The following is a 20,480-nucleotide window of genomic DNA, read 5'->3' as shown; positions in this document are numbered from 1 at the left end:
CTCCAAGCCAAAGACAGAAGTTGAGTTTTCATCTTTTTAAAAAGAACCACAATGTTTCTCACCCTCTTACATTAGAAACGCTGCACATATGTTTGCATTTGCATTGATCGATCTGATTGTGCATGAGTTCAAAGATATCAGTAATAGTGTTAATGTGGAATTGCCTATATTAGCATAAAAATTAGAGGGTGGACAGAACTCGCTGGTAATTTCACGGAGTAACGTGAAAACTCTACGAGTATCCACCCAGTTCTGTGAATGGGCAGAAATCTGCATGTTGCGTTGTTCACGCTGATTTTTTGTGCTGGGAGCTTGTTCTGCTATGAAAATCAGTGCAAACAACATCGCGCTGTACGCCAGAGGGCGCTGCTGCTCAAGTTGATTTTGCTGTCCATTTGCAAGCATTTGCAGTGAGAATATCTCACCAGGTGTCGCCCTAGCACCTGAAAATGTTGCTCATTCTCGCTCACCAACTTACCATTGGCATGCTGTGCACGTGAAAAAACTCCACCGCGCAGCAGTTGGTGGAATGTGGCTGGAACTCTGCAGAACGCCTCCTCACAAGCATAAAGCGGGGTGGCCAAAATGAGGCCAACTGCACCAGCGGAGCAGAATTTATTGCCCACTCCCTACATAAAATCACATCATCATCACTAGAGCTAATATCATTTGCACAGGTACAATCTGAATGAGAGGCACAAACACAAAAAATGTTGTGACTGAAGTGACAGATTGTGGCCAAAGCACACATTGATCCCTCAAATTTTGGGATATTTTGTCGCCACAGTGCACTTCTCTTTCTGCAGATGATAAGGACCAAAATGTACTTCCTTTCGCACAGAAGCTGGAACAAATTGTGGCTCAAAAGCCCTCCAGTCCAAATACTGAGACAGATTGTAGCCATGATGCACTTCTGTGCCTGCAGAATGTGCAACTAATTGTGGATTCAAATAAATTTAATCCCAACGGATGCCCTGACCAATTGTAGCACTTAGACACACAGAAAAACAATGTGACATTGACATAGACAAAGACAGTGTAAGGGAGAGTCACGAGTGAGAAAAAGATTGGGAGAAACAGAGAAAGATGGTATAAAAAGCGAGAGCAGGATAACGGAAGAAAGAGAAACAAAGAGAGACAGAGAAATACAGGGCAAGATAAAGACAGGGAAAAAAGAGAGAGGAAATCGAACGAAAGATAGAGGTAGAGAAAGATCGAGAGAAAGACAGAAACAAGAAAGACAAAAATTAGAGGAAGACATGAAGCGTCAGAGAGAGAGAGGGAATGGAAAAAAGACAGGGAGGCACAAAGAACTAGAGGGACAGACAGAAAAAATACATGAAGAAACAAAAAGACATAGAAGTACAGGGTAAGCCACATGCAGAGAGACGGTAAGAAAGAAATGGGAAGGGACACAGAAAGCCAGAGGCAAACACATTATTGTCACATTGAATTGTTCGAATAGTTTGTCAAATTGTATCCTCTCTCCCCATGTCGCCACTGCCTTGATATTTACATGCCATCATATGTGATCGATAGATTGTCACGAATGATTCTCCATATTGTCACTCTTGACTCCTTTTCTCACTTATGCTCTTCGTGTTGGCACATAGACTCCCATGATGTCACATAAGCCATCCCCATTCCTAATAGTCTAACAAGCTACACCACAACACTTCTTTTTAACGATGCTTCATCAGGCAGCGCTGACTGCGGCATTTCAACAAATGTGGTTGTATCTTTTCTGTTTGTTTGAATGTTCTGGAACTACACCAGGAGAGGAAAATGTATGGATAAGCCTGGGTGTGCAGAAGGCTGCATCTCCTGACACTGAGCGCACTGTGCCTCTCCCCAGAATCAGCATGTAGGTCCAGTCAGGGTCTGGTTAAATCCCTCCTTGCGCACTCGAAGAAAACAAGAGCATTGGATTGACCAACTGATATGTCTGTTCTCGGAGACAGAGTGGACATTATCTGGGATAGTCACTTTCACTGTGCAAAATGGCTTGTTATAACAGGGACTATTTCTTTGCTCAAGATTCCTCCAGCACATACTGCTTTTAACCCCTTCGGTGCCAGGCCTTTTCCCCCTCAGGTGCCAGGCCTTTTTTTGGCTATTGGGGGCAGTTCGAGCTTAGGCCCTCATAACCTTTTGTCCAAATAAGCTACCCATGCCAAATTTGCGTCCTTTTTTTCCAACATCCTAGGGATTCTGGAGGTACCCAGAGTTTGTGGGTTCCCCTGAAGGAGACTAAGAAATTAGCCAAAATGAAGCCAACATATCGTTTTTTAAAAAAAAATGTGACAAAAAGGATGCAGAAGAAGGCTTGTGTTTTTTTCCATGAAAATGGCATCAACAAGAAGTTTGTGGTGCTAAAATCACCATCTTCCCAGCTTTCAGAAACAGGCAGATTTGAATCAGAAAACCACATTTTCAACACAGTTGTGGCATTTTACAGGGGCATACCCCATTTTTACTATTTAATGTGCTTTCAGCCTCCTTCTAATTAGTGACAGAAATGGGTGTGAAACCAATGTTGGATCCCAGAAAGCTAAACATTTCTGAGAAGTAGACACAATTCTGAATTCAGCAAGGAGTCATTTGTGTAGATCCTACAAGGTTTTTCATACAGAAAATAACAGCTGAAGTAAAAAAATATTGAAATTGAGGTGAAAGAAACAGCCATTTTTCTCCACGTTTTACTCTGTAACCTTTTCCTGCGATGTGAGATTTTTGAAAGCAATATACTGTTACGTCTGCTGGACTCTTCTGGTTGCAGAGATATGTAGAGCTTGTAGGTTCCTCAAGAACTCTAGGTACCCAGAGTCAATAAATGAGCTGCACCTTGCAATGGGTTTTAGTCTATACCGGGTATACAGCAATTCATTTGCTGAAATATAAAGAGTGAAAAATAGGTATCAAGAAAATCTTTCTATTTCCAAAATGGCCACAAAATAAGGTGTTGATAAGCAGTAGTTATTTGCACATCTATGAATTCCGGGGTCCCCGTATTAGCATGTGAATTACAGTGCATTTCTCAAATAGACGTCTTTTTTACACACTGTCTTACATTTGGAAGGAAAAAATGTTGAGAAAAACAAGGGACAGTAACACTTGTTGTTCTATTCTGTGTTCCCCAAGTCTCCCAATAAAAATGGTACCTCACTTGTGTGGGTAGGCCTAGTGCCTGCCACAGGAAACGCAATATGGACACATCACATTTTTACATTGAAATCTGACGTGTTTTTTGCAAAGTGCCTACCTGTGGATTTTGGCCTCTCGCTCATCCGGCACCTAGGGAAACCTACCAAACCTGTGCAGTTTGAAAACTAGACACCTAGGGGAATCCATGCTGGGGTGACTTGTGGGGCTCTCACCAAGTTCTGTTACCTTGCAAACCTCAACATTTGGCCAAAAAAACACTTTTTCCTCACATTTCGGTGACAGAAAGGTCTGGAATCTGAGAGGAACCACATATTTCCTTCCACCCAGCGTTCCCCCCAAGTCTCCAGATAAACATTTTACCTCTCTTGTGTGGGTAGGCCTAGTGCCCGTGACAGGAAATGCCCCAAAACACAGCATGGACACATCACATTTCCCCAAAGAAAACTGACCTGTTTTTTGCAAAGTGCCTAGCTGTGGATTTTGGCCTCTAGCTCTGCCGCACCTAGGGAAAACCAAGCAAACCTATATGTTTTTTAAAAGTAGACTCCCAGGGGAATTCAGAATGGGGTGTCTTGTGGGGGTCTCAACAGGTTCTGTTACCCAGAATCCTTTGCAAACCTCAAAATTTGGCCAAAAAATACTTTTTCCTCACATTTCGGTGACAGAAAGTTCTGGAATCTGAGAGGAGCCACAAGTTTCCTTCCCCCCAGCATTCCCCCAAGTCTCTCGATAAAAATGGTACCTCACTTTTGTGGGTAGGCCTAGTGCCCCAACAGGAAATGCCCCAAAACACAACGTGGACACATCACATTTTTCCAGAGAAAACAGAACTTTTTTTTTTTGCAAAGTGTCTAGCTGTGGATTTTGGCCTCTAGCTTTGCCGCACCTAGGGAAACCTACCAAACCTGTGCTTTTATGAAAACTAGACACCTAGGGGAATCCAAGATGAGGTGACTTGTGGGGCTGTCACCAGGTTCTGTTACCCAGAATCCTTGGCAAACCTCAAAATTTGGCCAAAACCTCTTTTTCCTCACATTTCGGTGTCAGAAAGTTCTGGAATCTGAGAGAAGCCACAAATTTCCTTCCACCCAGTGTTTCCCCAATTCTCCCGATACAAATGGTATCTCACTTGTGTGGTTAGGCCTAGTGTCCACGACAGTAAATGCCCCACAACACTATGTGGACACATCAAAATTATCAAATACAAAACTACCTATTTTTGCCGGGGAGCACCAGGGTTTTTGGTCCTGGGCTCAGCAGCCATATAGGGAAACCTACCAAACCCAAACATTTCTGAAAACAAAACACCCGAGGGAGTCCAGGGAGGTGTGACTTGCATGGAAGCCCCAGTGTTTTCTTACTCAGAATCTTCAGCAAACCTCAAATTTAGCTAAAAAATCAAATTTTCCCCACAATCCTGTGTGGGATCACCACACCGGGATACATTTTCTACCACTCAGCATTCCCCTTAGTCTCCCTCTAAAAATGATACCTCACTTGTGTAGGTGGGCCAAGTTCCTGTGACAGAGTAGAGCCAAAAACATGTCAAAATTGAGGGGGAACCAGAGTAGGTCCAAAAGGACAGTTTGAAAAAAAATCATTTTTAGGCTGACAAGTGGGGCTCTCATGGCCCAAATGTAAAACCAAGACTCAAAATAATCAAATGTCCTCTTGCTTGCTGTGGGATAAGATGTTTTAGTGTGTGGGGAAGAGCTGAATGACTGTCACTCCACTCAATTGGGTTAGGGGCATAACCATGCCCATACTGGTTGGTGGCCACCACCCCACTATTTTTTATTTATTTACTTTATTTCCTGGCATCTAGTAGGCTTTCTTCCCCCCAGGAAGTGGTTCAGGGGTAATTGCCCCATCTACCCACTGGTGGACAGAACAACTTTGGCCCCATTTATTTGAGTTGGGGGTATGGCCAGCAACGGCTGCAGATGAGCTTACCACTGCACATGTCTGCTGTGCGACCCCACTGTGGCCTCCATTATATGTCTTGGGAGGTTGGAGGGGCCGGGGTGAGAGGCGAGAAGGAGGAAGGGTGGGAGCAGCAGTGGTGTGAAGGAGACGACGGCAGGGGCATCAGACAGAATCAGGCTTAAGAATGCAAGTGGAGCTGTCGCAATCAGGCTCAAGAATGTGGGCAGAGCAGTCGCAATCAGGCTCAGGAATGCAGGTGGAGCTGTTGCAAGCAGGCTGAGAAATGTAGGCAGAGCTGTCACAATCAGGCTCAGGATTGCGGGCTGAGCAATCATCTGCAGGCAGTAGGGCCGTGGGGTGGCTAGGGAGTTATGACTGGCCCAATGGCCCAGGCACTTCTTACCGAGACTGCACTGCGGACTACAATATATGTCCCAGGAGGTGGGAGGGGCCAGGGTGGGAGGCGGGAAGGCATGAGGGCGGGAGCGCAAGTGCTGCAAAGGAGGCATCAGCAGACACACTCAGGCTGAGGATTGCAGACAGAGCTGTCGCAATCAGGTTGAGGAATGCGGGCAGAGCTGTCAGTGGCAGGCAGGAGGGTCTTGGAGCGGCTGGGGAGCTGTGACAGGCCCAACTGGCCTGCTTGGGACTGTACCTCCACGCCAGCTCTTTCAGGATACTTTTTTCTGAATACTGTGTGCCTGCATTTCTCTTCTACTTGGGTACATGCACTGCCCCTCTCTCTGGATAACAACTCTCCCCCAATTTATCAGTATGCATCTTCTCTCACATCTTCCTGCCTCTTTCTGGGAGCCTGCTGTCTCCTCTCCCCTTCCTGATTTGTTCTGTTGCTCCTGCTCATCTCTCCAATACACGGATGGATATTTTCATACTGAACATCATCCGGGCACTTGAAATGTTGTTGTTTTTTTCATAATCCTTGGAGGCAGGAGTTGAAGGTGTGGTGTGGCAGGAGTTGCAAGGCAGTAACAACATATATCCTCACACTAAAGGCAAAAGGGGGCCCTGGATGAGGTCCTTGTGATGCCTCATGGCAGGAACCCACAATTACCTGGACAGGATCCTTGGGAACCCTCACAGTAGGGACACCTGAAGGCAAACGAAAGGTAAGGCCTCACTGTATCTCACTGCATCTCACTGCAGGCCCCACTGCATCTGCAGCCCAGGCATGGCCTCATGGCCACGAGCACCATACAGTTTGTGGCTGGGGAAGCCTTGAAATCGCAAACCGCTGTAGAAGGAGAGCCTATCACGACAAACAAAATGATTTATGACTGAATGAGACATGACATATTGAACTGATGTGAATGTTACTATGCAATAAATTTGAAAGGATACACAGAGTATTAAGAATTAATGTTTTTATTACAATGTAAAATAATCATGCTGGACATGCTAATGACTGTATAAATTGTGATGATCTTTGTACCAGCTTTTAATGTTAATAAACTGCAGCCATTCTATCACCACAACCAATCTTGTTTCTGGGTATCATTTAGTGATGGGTAGGAGAACCTCGGACGGGCCTCCATCACTTGCTTGCAAAGCTGGCAGGGTTACTTTTTGGTGCATGCCCTTCCCCTCTCTGGATGCCAACTCTCCCCCAATTTACCAGTATTCTTGTTCTTTCACAACTTCCTCCCTCTTCCTGAGAAACTGCTGTCTCCTCCCTCTCTTCCTGATTTATCCTGCCTTACTCGACCTTGATGTAAGAGACTACTGCCCTTTTTAATACACAGCACCTGAGTCAGAGTGTCATAGCACCTCACCTTCTCCACTCCTGAATGAGTTACACCACATGCTTTCAAAACTCTCATGCAATAACAGTGGCGGACGGCAGCTTTAGGAGGGAGGGGGCGGGCGGGCGGGACACACACACACACACACACTCATTCTTTCACACACAGACATGCACGCACGCACATCCATTAACAACACTCATACCATTCAAACATGCATGCACGCACCAAACATTCATTTTAAAACATCACACACACTCATTCTTTCACACACGCATGCACAGCCATTAACAACACTCATAACACTCAAACATGCACGCACGCACCAAACATTCAATTTAAAACATGACACACACACACACACACACACACTTACCTTCAGCCTCCAGGTCCCAGGAGGGTTGGGACTGCTGCCTTCCCTCATTGGCTGATTGGTCAGCCAATGAGGGAAGGCAGCAGTCCCAGCCTCGTCACAGAGTGGGATGGGGTCAGTGAGACTGCTGACCCCACCCCACTCTGTGACGAAGTGTCACTGATTGACACTCGCCCTGGGCGCTTCAGGGCTTAAACCTGAAGCGCCCAGGGCGAGTGTCAATGGGTGACGCTTTCCTCATCACCCAGGGGAGGGCCTCGAGGCACCTTTGCTGAGCCGAGGAGGTCACGCCCATAGGAGCTGTGACCTCCTTAGCCCAGCAAAGTTCAGCTCAGGCAGCCAGGAGTCTGCGCAAATCGTTTGTGGCTTACTCCTGGCTGTCTGAGCTGAAAATGAAGAGTGTCTGTCAGGCTGGCCTTTGTTCGGCCTGACAGACACTCTTCATGAGGGACAAAAGGTGGGGGGGCGTGGCCCCCCACCCTAAAGGACAGGCCGCCACTGTGCGATGATGTGACGGAATCAATTGCACTCCAGCCAATCCCATTGCCTTCATGCACAGGTGTGTTTTTGAGTGCAGTGTAAGTAGATGTTTCCGGAATGCAAATACGTCCAAATATGCTTTGCACATGCACATGCACCTTTCATGATACATCCCATGACCTGACTGGCATTACCAGGCTTCAGCGTTGCCCTGGTGGACTGGCAGAGTGGGGGTGTTGGGTTCACTGCTGGTGGCAGCTGGTTTTGTTCCTGGGGACCAGCCGGACACGTTCCTGCCTCCAAAACATATGAATAAACAATGCAAAAAAACCGAGCTGTAAAACAGTTTGTTTTTTGCATTTCGGTAGTTCCTTTCTCCTGCAGTCAAGAACATGGCCGGCTGGCTACAGCAACAAAACCGGTAACCACCGGCATTGAAACTTGCCCCCACCCTGCCAATCCCCCAGTAAAACACTGAGCTCGCTCACTGCACGCAGTATGGGGGCTGAGATTCCAAAATTTGCCAGAGGTGTTTTTGCTGCCCAGTCCAGTCTTGTCTGTCAGCTCTGCACTGCTGTGCCTTCTACTGGCATACTATTTAAGCCATGGCCATCTAGTTCATTTTCAACATTTGAAGTATTTTGGTATAAGAGCCCAAGAGTGTAGTTTTGCGATGATGCCTGGTTTCCAGTTATGTCACTCCCCAGGATAATGACTGGGTTGGGGAGTGATGCGTGCAGGAACCAGATAGGCAAAAGTCAGGAAGGAAGCAACTGGCGTCAGAGCAGGACATTGGCACAAGATCTCTGTCCCCAGGTCTGATGCATGCTGGCCTGATGGTAATCTGTATGACACATAGGGCTTCATTACTTAAATCTGACTCATCACCATTGATGCATCAGATCTCTTGCGCTTCCTGCAATGCCATGGATGCGCTGTATTTACAATACACAGCTCCATGGCACACAATTTTCTGATGCATATGTTGGTGCTAAACTCACGCGTTACTGGAGTAGTGTTGTTGAACTGATGTGAGGAGTCTCCCAACGGTAAACCCCCTGCGTCAATTTTACTCCTGCTCTGAGCAGGCGGTAAAATTTTGATGCAGTGAAGTTGCAGAATGACAGTAAAATGTTGTAATTTCACTAAATCAGTCCTGCATGACTTTTCCTGTGGGAACGCCTACCCTGCATACATTATACCTGGCACAGGCATAATGTGACACAGAGCTTTACAAACGGATGCATTGGGCACAATGCGTCAGTTTGTATACATGGAGCAGTGTAGTGCACCGCTAGCACCACCACTGCATCAAAAGAAAATGACGCAGCCATGGTGCAAAGGGCTTGTAAATGAGGCCCATATTGCGGTGTTGATTGTGGCCCATGCATTCAGTGATTGTCTCCTTTCAATAAATCTAGTTGTTATACATCTTCATCATTTGTCTGTCTGATACGTACGTTTGGTGTCTCCTGCCCAAAGGTGTGAAATCTTTCACGTTCAACAAAGTAGACACAAAATATGCATCGTGAGGCTGCTCTTGGAACCATGCAACTCACATTTCGACAATACAGCTTGCAGCAAGGCCTCATCATCTTTCGACGAAGACAAGGCAGGTGAAACTGAAGGCACAAGAGCACCTGTTCAAACAGTTTCACCTTCTGCCATCACCACTCCTGAGCTGTTGTCATTGGAAGTGTCAAAGCATTTTGCTGTAACCAATATCACAATCTTGGCTCCTGGTGGTGTCGATGGCTAAAGGATTTTGATGATTACACAGAAGCCTGCAGTGTTGTGAGGATCATTTCCCGGCGTGATGATACCTTCCTTCTTCAGGCCTAGGAAGTGATACATGCTGGAAGCAGGTGGGCAAAAAGCAGACAGTATGTAACCGACACTCAAGCAGGATGCCGGCACAAGCACTCCATCTCCAGCCTCATTCAGGCAGACTTTATGTTAATCAGTATGACAAGTACTTACTTGCTGATAAGTGCAGCAAATGTCACCTCTCAATAAATCCTGCTGATATGCATTGTCATTGCTTGTCTGCCTGATAAGTATGTTTAGGATCCTTTGTCATACCTGCCTGAAAGCGAGAAATCCTATAATGTCAATGAGGAAGGCATGAAGCACGCATTGTGACACCGCCATGGGCCCTGCACAACAGGCATATCGAGAGTACAGCTCGCAGCATGGTCAAGTCATCATCCGAAAAAGACAAGCCATGCGTAACTGCAGGTTAAAGTTATTCCGAATGTGCACCTGTACAACCAGCTCGACCTTCGCATCACCACCCCAAAGTCATTGTCCTTTGGAGTCCCACTGCTAAGGAACTGTGTGGGCCCTGATACTCATGGCATCATTTACCAGTCTGATGACAATGAAAGATCATCGTATGAAGACCTGAAACAAGGCTTTATGCTGTCTTTTCAGCCCAAGCGAAAAGTTGATTATGAACGCAACCTAGTCCATTCAACAGTGCAGAAGCAGAGTGACACTACTGACTGTTTTGTCACAATACTGAAGGAGCATCTGCAACATTGTGGGTTTGACAACTGCAAGACTGACGAAGCCTTCCGATCATTGCTGGCTGTGATTTCACTGTTCTCAGAAAGGTGGAAAACATCCTTCTCATCACATGTTTGTCCACAACTATAGAATATGAAGCAGAAGTGACTACCAAACACAAAAAAAAACTGGAGTTGGAAGAATCTTAACTTTGCATCCGATGTCTGCACTTTCCTGATGCACTTTCCCACAAATGAGGACGTGACATGAATGACTATAATGATTAAGGGGAAGAGCTCATTCCACACACCTAGCTCAAGGAATTCATGTGTCAGTCAAATCCTGGCGTACTTGTAAGAAAAATCCAGGCCATATGTGGTCACAGACATCTTTGGTTCCATGACAATTCATAGTGAGCTGGACACAACATCAAACGAAACTCTTTTTTTTCAGACTTTACTTGGGACACTTGGGAGCTGTTATTGGAAAGAATATCAATTCTCTCAGATATTAAATGTGCAGAAGAAGGTGTAGTAGACTGAAATTCCAGGTGAACGCTCAACTAATTTGGCTGGCCAAGCATCCTTTTCACACATCTTCCATTCCTTTCTTTCTTCAGACTGTCACACTGCTTCTCCACCTGTCTCTCAATCTGAAGCAATCTCAAATGTCAATACCGCTTACTCTGTCAGTCATGTTGTACCTCCTGTCTCTTTCACTTACCTGTCAAGGCCAAAAAAGATTATAGCTCTAGGGCATCTCATAACTAAAATGGGCTAACATGGGCAGTCAACATAAATTGGGGTGTAGTGTTGTGATGATACCTGGCTTTTGGTCACCTCACTCAACGGCGTACCTTCCTACCTTCCTATTTCCAGGCTGAAAAATGAGGTGTGTATGAGAACCAGCCAGGAAACAAAATCAGAAAGCTCGCAAACTGCGCTCCAACAGGGCATCAGAGCAAGTGCTTCATCTTGCGGCCTGATCCATGCATTCATTATGTTCTACTATGTGACAAGCATTGGAATGCTGACTGTGGTTGATATGTGCAGTGATTGCCACCTCTCAATAAATCCAGTTGCTATGCATGGTTATCATTTGTCTGCCTGACGAGTACATTTCTATGTTGTACCTGTCTGTAGGTGAGAGATCCTACATATGGTGTTGACTAACTTTCCCCTCTTGGAGGATGAACATCCATCCTTCATTCCTGCCAGACGCAGAGCCAATAATGCAATGCCAGCTCAGGCCTCTTGCAAATGTCACCCATAATGAGTCTGGGAAGAAAGTTCCCAATTGAAACATTGGATCTAGAGTCAGAATCCGATAAAATGTCTCGCCCACAGTACGGCACGCTGCACTTCTCCAGAATTAAACAAGGTGTGTCTTTAGCTGCTCACTCAGCACACCACCGTGTCACTTGGCATGAAGTGAAACACGAATGCCACCAACAGACATAAAAGTAATATACTGATAGTAAAAATAATCCTTCATTAATCTAAAATCTATTTTATATTCTAGTAAATAAATAATGGCAGGATGTGCTTTGAACCTAGCAGAAGACACAATAGGCTGTTTTGCATACCCTCCCTGCACCATCAAATAAAGAAAGTGAGAGTTTTCCTGGAAAAAAGTAAGCTTTCTCTTTCCTGAAAAGTGCACACTCAAGAAACTGGCTCATATTTCCATTAGAATTCAATAACGGGATAGAAAGAGAAACCGAGAAAGAGAGTTAAAGTAGAATTAATGAAATCTAGAGTATTTTCTTTTTGGTACTATTGTAATGATGCTTTGTAAACCTGAGAAGACATTTGGCGGCATTTCAAGCAAGCCCCTATACCATGCTGCTCCCTGCTGAGGCTGGGCTAAACCCAGAAACACGTGTACAGGGATATACAGCACTTGCTGCGCCTACGGAGGTGAAAGACTTTATTATCTGCTGAACGGAGTACGAATTCGACTGCATTTACTATGATGCATTGGGGTTGGACACTGTTGCTGGAGTGTAGGCAGTTTGCTCCCTTTCTTTGTAATTTTGTTGGATAAAAAGAAAATATCAGAGGAACTCAAAACAATGATTCCACTTCCTCCTCAAGTCAAAGAGCATGAACAGGGTTAATGACTAGTATGTAAGATGGTTTGAGGACATAAGTAACTTCTATTGAATCAGATAAACACACAGCACTCTTATTAGGGCTGAGAATTGGTTTGTGGGAAGGAGAAGTAAGGAACACAAAATGAATGAGATTACTGCTTGATTCAGCTTCTCCTTTGGCCAAGATAAACACACGAGCAACCTGTTTTCAAAGTGTTTATTGTTTTGTTTTGTTTACTGTTCCTGGAAATCATTTATTTGTGACTGAAGAACCACATAACTACTCTAGACTAAATCATCTGAACCCTGGAGTACCCTTCAGTTCCCAGCATACTTTTCAGCACAGTGCTCTGTGGTTACATGTAAAAAGACTACTGATAAATTAGACGTTGGGAGTATGCAGAAGCATCCCTGTTATCTCAACCATGAAGATGAAATCAGCAGCAATGCAAATCACCATAACTACTGTTCATGAGGTTCCAGTTTAGGAGCAGATGCATCTCTCATCATCAAAATAGGCCTCCAGTGCCAATATTAGAAATACAGCATATTTTCCTTCTTTGGGCCGAGTGCACCTTTCAGAAGGTGTGCCCTGTGCAAACAAGGAGAGTGTACCATATAAGAATGAATGTGCTGCACCCACGGTAGCTGCAAACTCACAGTGCCCTGGGGGCAGCGCATTCAAGTGAAATACTGAGGGGCTTTGAAGCAGACACTCCATGTTTCACTGTGCAGATGACACCCCACCTGCACTTTTAATAGGGGTGAGAGATTCCCTTGCAGGCAGATGCAGTGAGTGACTGCACCCATCTGCAAGGGGATGTCTGGGGAGTCCACAGGACCCCCTTCACCCCTTGCAGAGGGCTGCACCTTTTTGTGGCACAGAGTCAGTATGCCTCCTGAGAGCTTCTTTGCCTTTGCGCCCATTTCCATAATACAGCATGATTGCAGAGGCAAAAAGATTCCCTCATTTGCAGGGGGCCTCACTCCTGTGCAAATGAGAGAACACCTTCTGCTGATAACGCTGGCGCTATGTGTACATCAGCACAATCTGGCACAAGCACTCTTTGCATCCCTTGGGCACTTTATGTAACACAGCCTCAGGTGGATAATGATGTTTGAAGGTGGGATAATAATTATATTCTAAGAAGTGTATTGAACCTTTTATGACAGATCTTGAAATGTATTGGAGAGGTCTTATCCATGGTTTTGGCTTGCATTTGTAAATGAACTTATGTGGAATCACATTATCTGAGACACAAATTTCATGGCAAGTGTTATGTGGACCAACAAAGATCACTGAAACTCTACAGGGTTATAGGTATTGCCCTACATCAACAATCTAATCCCGTGTTTGACACATGTCCACCTCGCTAGCCAAAATACTGAGCTTGATAATTTCTAATTTTCCTTGTGCCACTCCTAATCAATTTCTCTCAAAGGTTCTGATCCTCCTGAGCTCAACGAAGGAGTTGTCACCTTCCTTGTCAAGAAACAAATCTTTTTTTGGCAGCCATTTGTAAGTATGCGCATTCTGCTTATAGCTTTGAAAGTTATGTTCATGCCTAATTCATAGCCTTCCTAGTGACAACTCTAACATAATCTTAGATAGTTCAAAAGCTGAGTTCCATCTTCCTTTGGGCAGGAAATCCATCTTAACAACCTCTGTTTAATCACTGATGAGAATGGTGTCAGAGCCTGATACTTTTAGATCTATCAGCAGCATTCGACACAAATGACAACTAAATTTTGGTGAACAAGCACCAGGTGGTGCTTGACTGGATGTCCTCTTCTTTATTGAAACTTCACAGAGAGTCTGCCTTCCTCCATTTCAGTGCTCCAAGCACAGCATCTCTGTTGGGATTCCTCAAGAATGTGCCCTCTCTCTTATAATTTAGCTTCTAATTCGAGCATCTGGCCAGGCTCATCTACTCTTAAAAGCCCTCATTTTGAGTCAAGCCATGCAATGAGCCTGGGGTGGCATACTGATTCCAAATGTACAATGTATTTCTGCACACATATTTCTGCTGCTGGAAGTGGGATGAAAATGTATCCAAAAAGGGACCTAGTATTGGGAATCACATTTGGAACTCGATTTGCTAAATCCAGGTCCTGAATGTTTTCCTCGGTTCTGGGCTCAGAAACGCATAATGGAGCATACTGAGGGAGGAATTACTGACCAGAATTGATATCTCTCGTGCCAGGATTTTCACTTCCATTTGCTGGCAAACCGTATTGCCACTCTAAGGGGCATATTTACAAGCCCCTAGAGCCACCAAAGAATTACTTTCATCGATGCTCCAGTGATGCTGTGCATTGCACCATATTTACAAGGGGGTGCTAAGCCACTTTTTGAGACTTAACGCCAGGTAGTAAATATGGGCCCCTCCAATGCAGTTTTCTGCATCAGAGGGGCGTGCAATGGGTGTTGCTTTGGACATTCCACTGCAACACCCATTGCTTTTGGCGCTTCCCCAGATTTACCCAGGGGAGTCACTAGCATGACGGAATGAGGAGAAGTACTTTTATTTCTCCTCATTTTTGCTTTTTCCATGTGTGTTGCATCTGGCAGCACGCATAGAAAGAGCAAAAGCCCATTAATGATTGTTTATGTGCAGGAAGGTGTTCCTTACTGCACATAAACAAACATTCCCTTCAATGCAGACACCCTTGCACTATGGTGCAAGAATGCCTGAGTAGGTTATGGCAGCGAAATGTAGCTATAGGGGAAATACAGCGGTGTGCCGTATTTTTGTAAATACGGCACATCCCTACATTTCAGAACTGACGCAGTGCGGCGGAGCCAATTTTGTGGCAGAGCCGTGATGCGCCAGTTCCATGTAAATATGCCCCTAAGGCCCATATTTATACTTTTTAAGCACCACATTTGCTCCGCTTTTTGACGCAAAAACGGCACAAACTTACAAAATACAATTGCCTTTTGTAAGTTTGCGCTGTTTTTGCGTCAAACAATTACACAAATGCGACGCTAAAAAAGTATAAATTTGGGCCTAACCCTCCACATCTTTATATATGTGTATGACTTCCAAATTATCGTTCTCTTGGACTTGGTGGTGCTTCTGAGTGTCTGTTCAACCTTCTGTCATAAAGGTTTGAGAGTGGATGTGCACCCTCTTGCTCGCACTAAAAGCCAGCAAAGCTGAAATCATGGAAGCAGAGCAAAATCCCGACATTCGTGTCGGGGCTTTGGCCTACTGAGATGTGATCCTCTGATATTTCGACTAAAACTGTGAAAAAACTTGATTTCTTTTTTGACACTAATCTTCGGTTATCGTCTCAATTTAGCACAGGCATGTCCTAATTGTGTTCCACCTACAGTACTTGAGGAAGATTCTACCTTAGCTTACTGGTAAATAAATCTGCAGTTGCTGCTGTCATGGTATCAGGGCAGGACTACTCCATGTCTCTTCATTTGAGTGGTGTAAAAAGACCTATTTAAACTCCTAGAAGTAATCGAGAAGAGAATGCAACTCGTAGAGCGGTATCCAAGTGTCCGTAATTTTGCAGTGCCTCTTCAATTCTTCTCACTCTTCATTGGCTCTCATTGAAAGCCAGATCCCGTTAAAGGTATCTTTTATTGCCTATCATGCTGTATTCTGAACAGTGCCTTTTTGCTGAAAACATCTCGCTTATCAATGCCTTGCTAGACCATACATTCCATACTTCTCGGTTATTCCCCAAAATGGGTGCCAGAAAGTCATTTGTTCTCACGTTGGTCCCTAACACCTATCCTTTAAAACTTTCTCCCCAGCTTCCTGAAAGTATTTCTCGATAATTTCTTCATTCCATTCAACCATTAAAACCTGATTTTTTCCTAGCTGCTTTAATTTCTTGTATTCTAGCCCCCCTCCCCCACTGCCAGGCCATTATTCTGAATGGTTTGCTTTACCAGGCTGGTAAATGCCGAACCAGGAATTACAACCAAAGTGGTGTGTACACCTCCTTCTTTCACCCTGGAAATTTCTCTACGAGAAACCTAGTGAAACATCAGGATGGGGGCGAGGCCAGAACGTGTAATTATCATAAAATTAAGTGGAAAAACCCAGATTCCTACATCATTATCAGAGGTATCTGATGCATCTCAGAATACTATTCTATTCTTGCTCCTTGAAATTACCAATGCTCATGGAACTGGGTTGCAAAGTGCTGGAATACCACATCAGTATTCCCATATCACCCATAAGGAGAGTGTTACTGTCATGAGACTTGGTTGTATGTATGGGCTCTTTAGAAAAGCTACATATTATAACATAACACCAAATAAGTTGGTATTATATTGCCAATGAAGAACATCAGGTTCAACTTATGTGATCGATTGCATGCCAGATCCCCACATAAAAGATATAAAAGAAACTCCACCTGTAATTTTGGAAACAAACGTTGCCCAAAACGCATTAATTAGAGCAACAGTACTATTAAATGCACAACAACACATTTATTACACAGATTGTTTGCACAGCCAATCGCATTGTCTTCAAATCTGAAAACGCGGGGTGGGTGGGGGGTGAGTTGGGGGGTTATAAACCTAATCTAATTCCCTGTATTCTGCTAAAATGGATTTAAGTCCTCCAAGTAGATTTGGGAGGTTTTCTTGGTCAGGGCTGTCATCTTGCTGAACATTTCAGCCAGTTACTGAAACACCTGCTGGTTCATGCAGCTGTCCAGAGCAAATTTATATTGCTCTTAAGTCACCATGAATTGTTTCACTAACACACACAAGGCTGTCTACTGGATGGAGCACTGACAAGTACATCTGCTTATGTCTCTGGCAAAACCAATGCCATCCATTGCCCAGTTATAAGACAAATCCAGTGAGTTTCTACAAGAACGTTCTTTCAGTTTTTGTTCATAACTTCACTTGGAAATCTTCTAAACCACAATGTGTCACAGTTTTCATGCGTAGCATTCTTATCCTAAACTACTTCTAAAGCAGTAGCAAAGCATTATGAATCCACAGGCTGAGTGCAGATTACATAATGTGTCGCATAATACACATATATTATTGCTAAGCAAGGCACACTGATTATATGTAATGTGTTTTTGTAAAGCACACTATCACCCATGAGGGTATCCTAGCGCTGAGCAGGTGTGTGTGCCTAGACCGATCTATGGTAGGTTAATTAACTGAAAAGCCACCTTCTTACTGAATGAAGGAAGAGAGAAGGAGGCTCTAGAGTGAAGTGAGAGGCCATTCCACACTTTGGGAATGATGTAAGAGAATGCTGTCCTTCTGATCTGGTTCTGTGTATGCGTAGGAATGAGTGTGATTATGAGCCCTGTGGAGCAGAGCTGTCTAGGTGGTTGTTGGAAGGAGATGAGACTGTTCAGAAAGGTGGGCCCAAGTTGTACCTTGAATGTGTATGCAAGGGGTTTGAATTGAGCGAGTTTGTGTATCAGGAGAAAGGTGACTTTTGTGAGGTGTGGTGTGATGTGAGTTGTTTGTGAAAGGTTGAGGATGATTCTAGCTGCCAAGTTCTGGATAGTGTTTCGTCTTCTACTAAAATGCTTGGTGATCATGGTGTAGAGGGTGCTCTCATACTCCAACTTGTGGTGGCTAGGATGTGAGTGACAGTTTTTCCAGTGTTGCCTGGGAAACATTTGAAGATTTTCTTCAGCATCTTCAGTGTATGGAAGCAGAAAACAGGGATGGCATTGCCTTGTGCAATAATGTCCATTTTACTGTTGATGATTATACTGAGGTTCCTGGTGTGGGTTCAAGGTGGGTTTAAGGTGTAGGTGTGGGTGTGGGTGTGGATGTGGGTTTGGGTCTGAGTTTGGTCAGACACCATTTGGACTCCGATGGTGAGGTGATCTTGCCGAAGTTCCCTACTTCTGTCTTGGTGCTGAGTATGAGATAGTTGGCTGTACAAATATTAATTTCATTAGATTTTGAAAGAAATCATATTAAAAAATGTAAAATATATATTGCATGCTTTTAAGTATATCAACACACAGCAGATAATTGAATGCACGTGTAAACACTCAATATATAATATGTTGGGAGCTTTAGATTTATGTGTGCTACACTGATATCAGTTATCACCTCCGAAAATGATAGCAAAATGTCCTATTTCACACATCAGAGGTATTTATGTTTGTTTTTAAAGATGCTTTTACTGGAGTGACCCCTTTTTAACATTGCAAAATTGTTGTCATATATTCACAGCTCTGTATGGAGTATTATTTGATGAGCACAAGGAGGCCGCCTTTTCTAACTATCACGTCTGGAATTCAGTGGGATTCGCCCTTTCCTTTGGATACAGCGCAGCCCTGTGCATCTATGTGAAGCTTTACATATTGCTGTCTTTCCTGGTGCTTAGCATGACTCTCTATGGCATTGTTGAATACATTGAATCCAGGAAAAAACCTGTAACAACTACCGATATCAAAGACAGAGAAATCCCCCTGGATACCCAAACAACAAGCATCCCAACCTACAAGCAGGGATGAATAAAGTGCAAAAAACCAATAAAGTTAGTTTTAAGAAAATTGATTCTTCTTTACAGTAAGATTAGTAAAAGTAAAATCAAATATTTTAAGTCGTAACATCCCTTGAAATTATAAACTTGAAGAAAAAAAATATTTCTCCTCAGGGACCCCATCTAATTTAGTATTACTATTATGATGTATGTATCCCAGACTGGCAAGGGGGTCTGACTGGTATATTTTTTTAAATAATGCATCATTGAATTTACCACAGGCTCAGATTTTGTTAAACTGGTCAGTGCATTTTAAAATAGAAACTTTGTATATGTAAATCAAAATGTAAGCATGCTTTCTCCATATCTCACTTGTATCATGAGAGAATTATAACAATGTAAACATGAGACTACTGTAGGACGTCACGTGTATTATCCCCAGTGCTTTCATGTAAAGTCTGAGATTTCACTACAATTAAACAAATATGAAAATTCTGTGCTTTATCAAGATTATTTAACATTTTAACCACTTGGACTGTGCCATTGAGAACATTAATAATGTGACATCCCTTTCTAGCTACAGGTGCAAAATTTGCATACTTCTGTGGCAGGCATGTCTGCTTCTATGTTTCTAAGGATTCAAAGGCTGCTAATGGATCACTGGAAAACAAAACAGCCGCTGAAGCTTGCACAGATGAAAGATTTAAGGAAAGATTTAAAGAAAAGTGGCGCAGCGAGGTGCTGCCCCCAAAATTGGCAGCGCAGCGCTACTTCACTTTAGAAACACAGGGATGCACCGTATTTAAGGGAATACAACGCACCCCTGCGTTTCACCCTGCGCTGGTGCTAAATTTAGCTGGGAATTTGTAAAGCACAACACTCACCCGTGAGAGTCTCAAGGCGCTGGATACAATACTACATCATTAGACTTTTCAGGGCACTCCACATCTACAATACAGCAAAGTCATTTGAAGAGAGAAACATAAACAACAAATTATAACTTAAAGGAAATTGTTGGCCAGCAATGGGTACCCAGCAAGCCATAGAAATCTGCTAGTATGCTCTCGTAGGAATATTGATAGGGAAGGGAGAGCGGTCAGATCCCTGAGACTCAGGGGTCATGCTGGTCCCCCCAAATGTGCTGTAGTCCATCCCTGTGCAGGGCAGAGGCGCCCCTAACCCAATTACTATTCCCCTCCCCGACCGCCTTCCCCAATGCCAGTAGCACAGGGTGGGGGGAGCACAAAAGTATCCCACTCCAGCGGGATAGTTCCCAGGTCTCACAGTCCATGAAGCTATTGTATACCTCTATTCACAAGTGTGCAATAGGTTTTTTACTCAGCCCTCTACATTAATCTGCACACAGTGCTACACACTCCACATCTGAGATACGCAATGATCAGCAAAATTTTTCATTTTCGGTTTTGCTGTTATTGTAATGACATGGTTGTCCAATATAAGGCAGTTGTAAGATTTATCTTGCTAATGCTGAATGCGCACAATTCTGAACTTGCACTGTTTCTATGTAAGCTTTCCTTTCCTATGTGGCCCATCTCATACGAGCGAACTGTTCTTGCCTTTGAGCCTCTATGGCATGATCTTAACCTTTATGTATGTTCCTTTTAGCAGCTCTTTGTACGTAGCTTAGGATAAAATTTACAAACATATGTAATGAGGCAATTGCTATTTTGCCATTTCCATCAACCAACTGCACACACTTACAATGAAGGCAA

The 20,480-nt window shown here is 44.0% G+C and overlaps 1 protein-coding gene across 1 annotated transcript in view; it reads left to right on the top strand.

The window, feature by feature from the left end:
• Positions 1 to 18,778, top strand: part of LOC138297052 (protein unc-93 homolog A-like) — a 168,438-nt gene extending 149,660 nt beyond the window's left edge. Inside the window, exon 9 of the mRNA XM_069236562.1 lies at positions 18,495 to 18,778. Coding sequence (XP_069092663.1) covers positions 18,495 to 18,778 — 284 coding nt within the window. The remainder of the gene's footprint in view (positions 1 to 18,494) is intronic.
• Positions 18,779 to 20,480: the final 1,702 nt, after the last annotated feature.

The sequence above is a fragment of the Pleurodeles waltl genome, chromosome 5, assembly GCF_031143425.1.
Source record: "Pleurodeles waltl isolate 20211129_DDA chromosome 5, aPleWal1.hap1.20221129, whole genome shotgun sequence".
NCBI classification, from domain to species: Eukaryota; Metazoa; Chordata; class Amphibia; order Caudata; family Salamandridae; genus Pleurodeles; species Pleurodeles waltl.
Note: the sequence above shows the minus strand (reverse complement) of the source record. Positions and strands in the feature narration are given on the sequence as shown.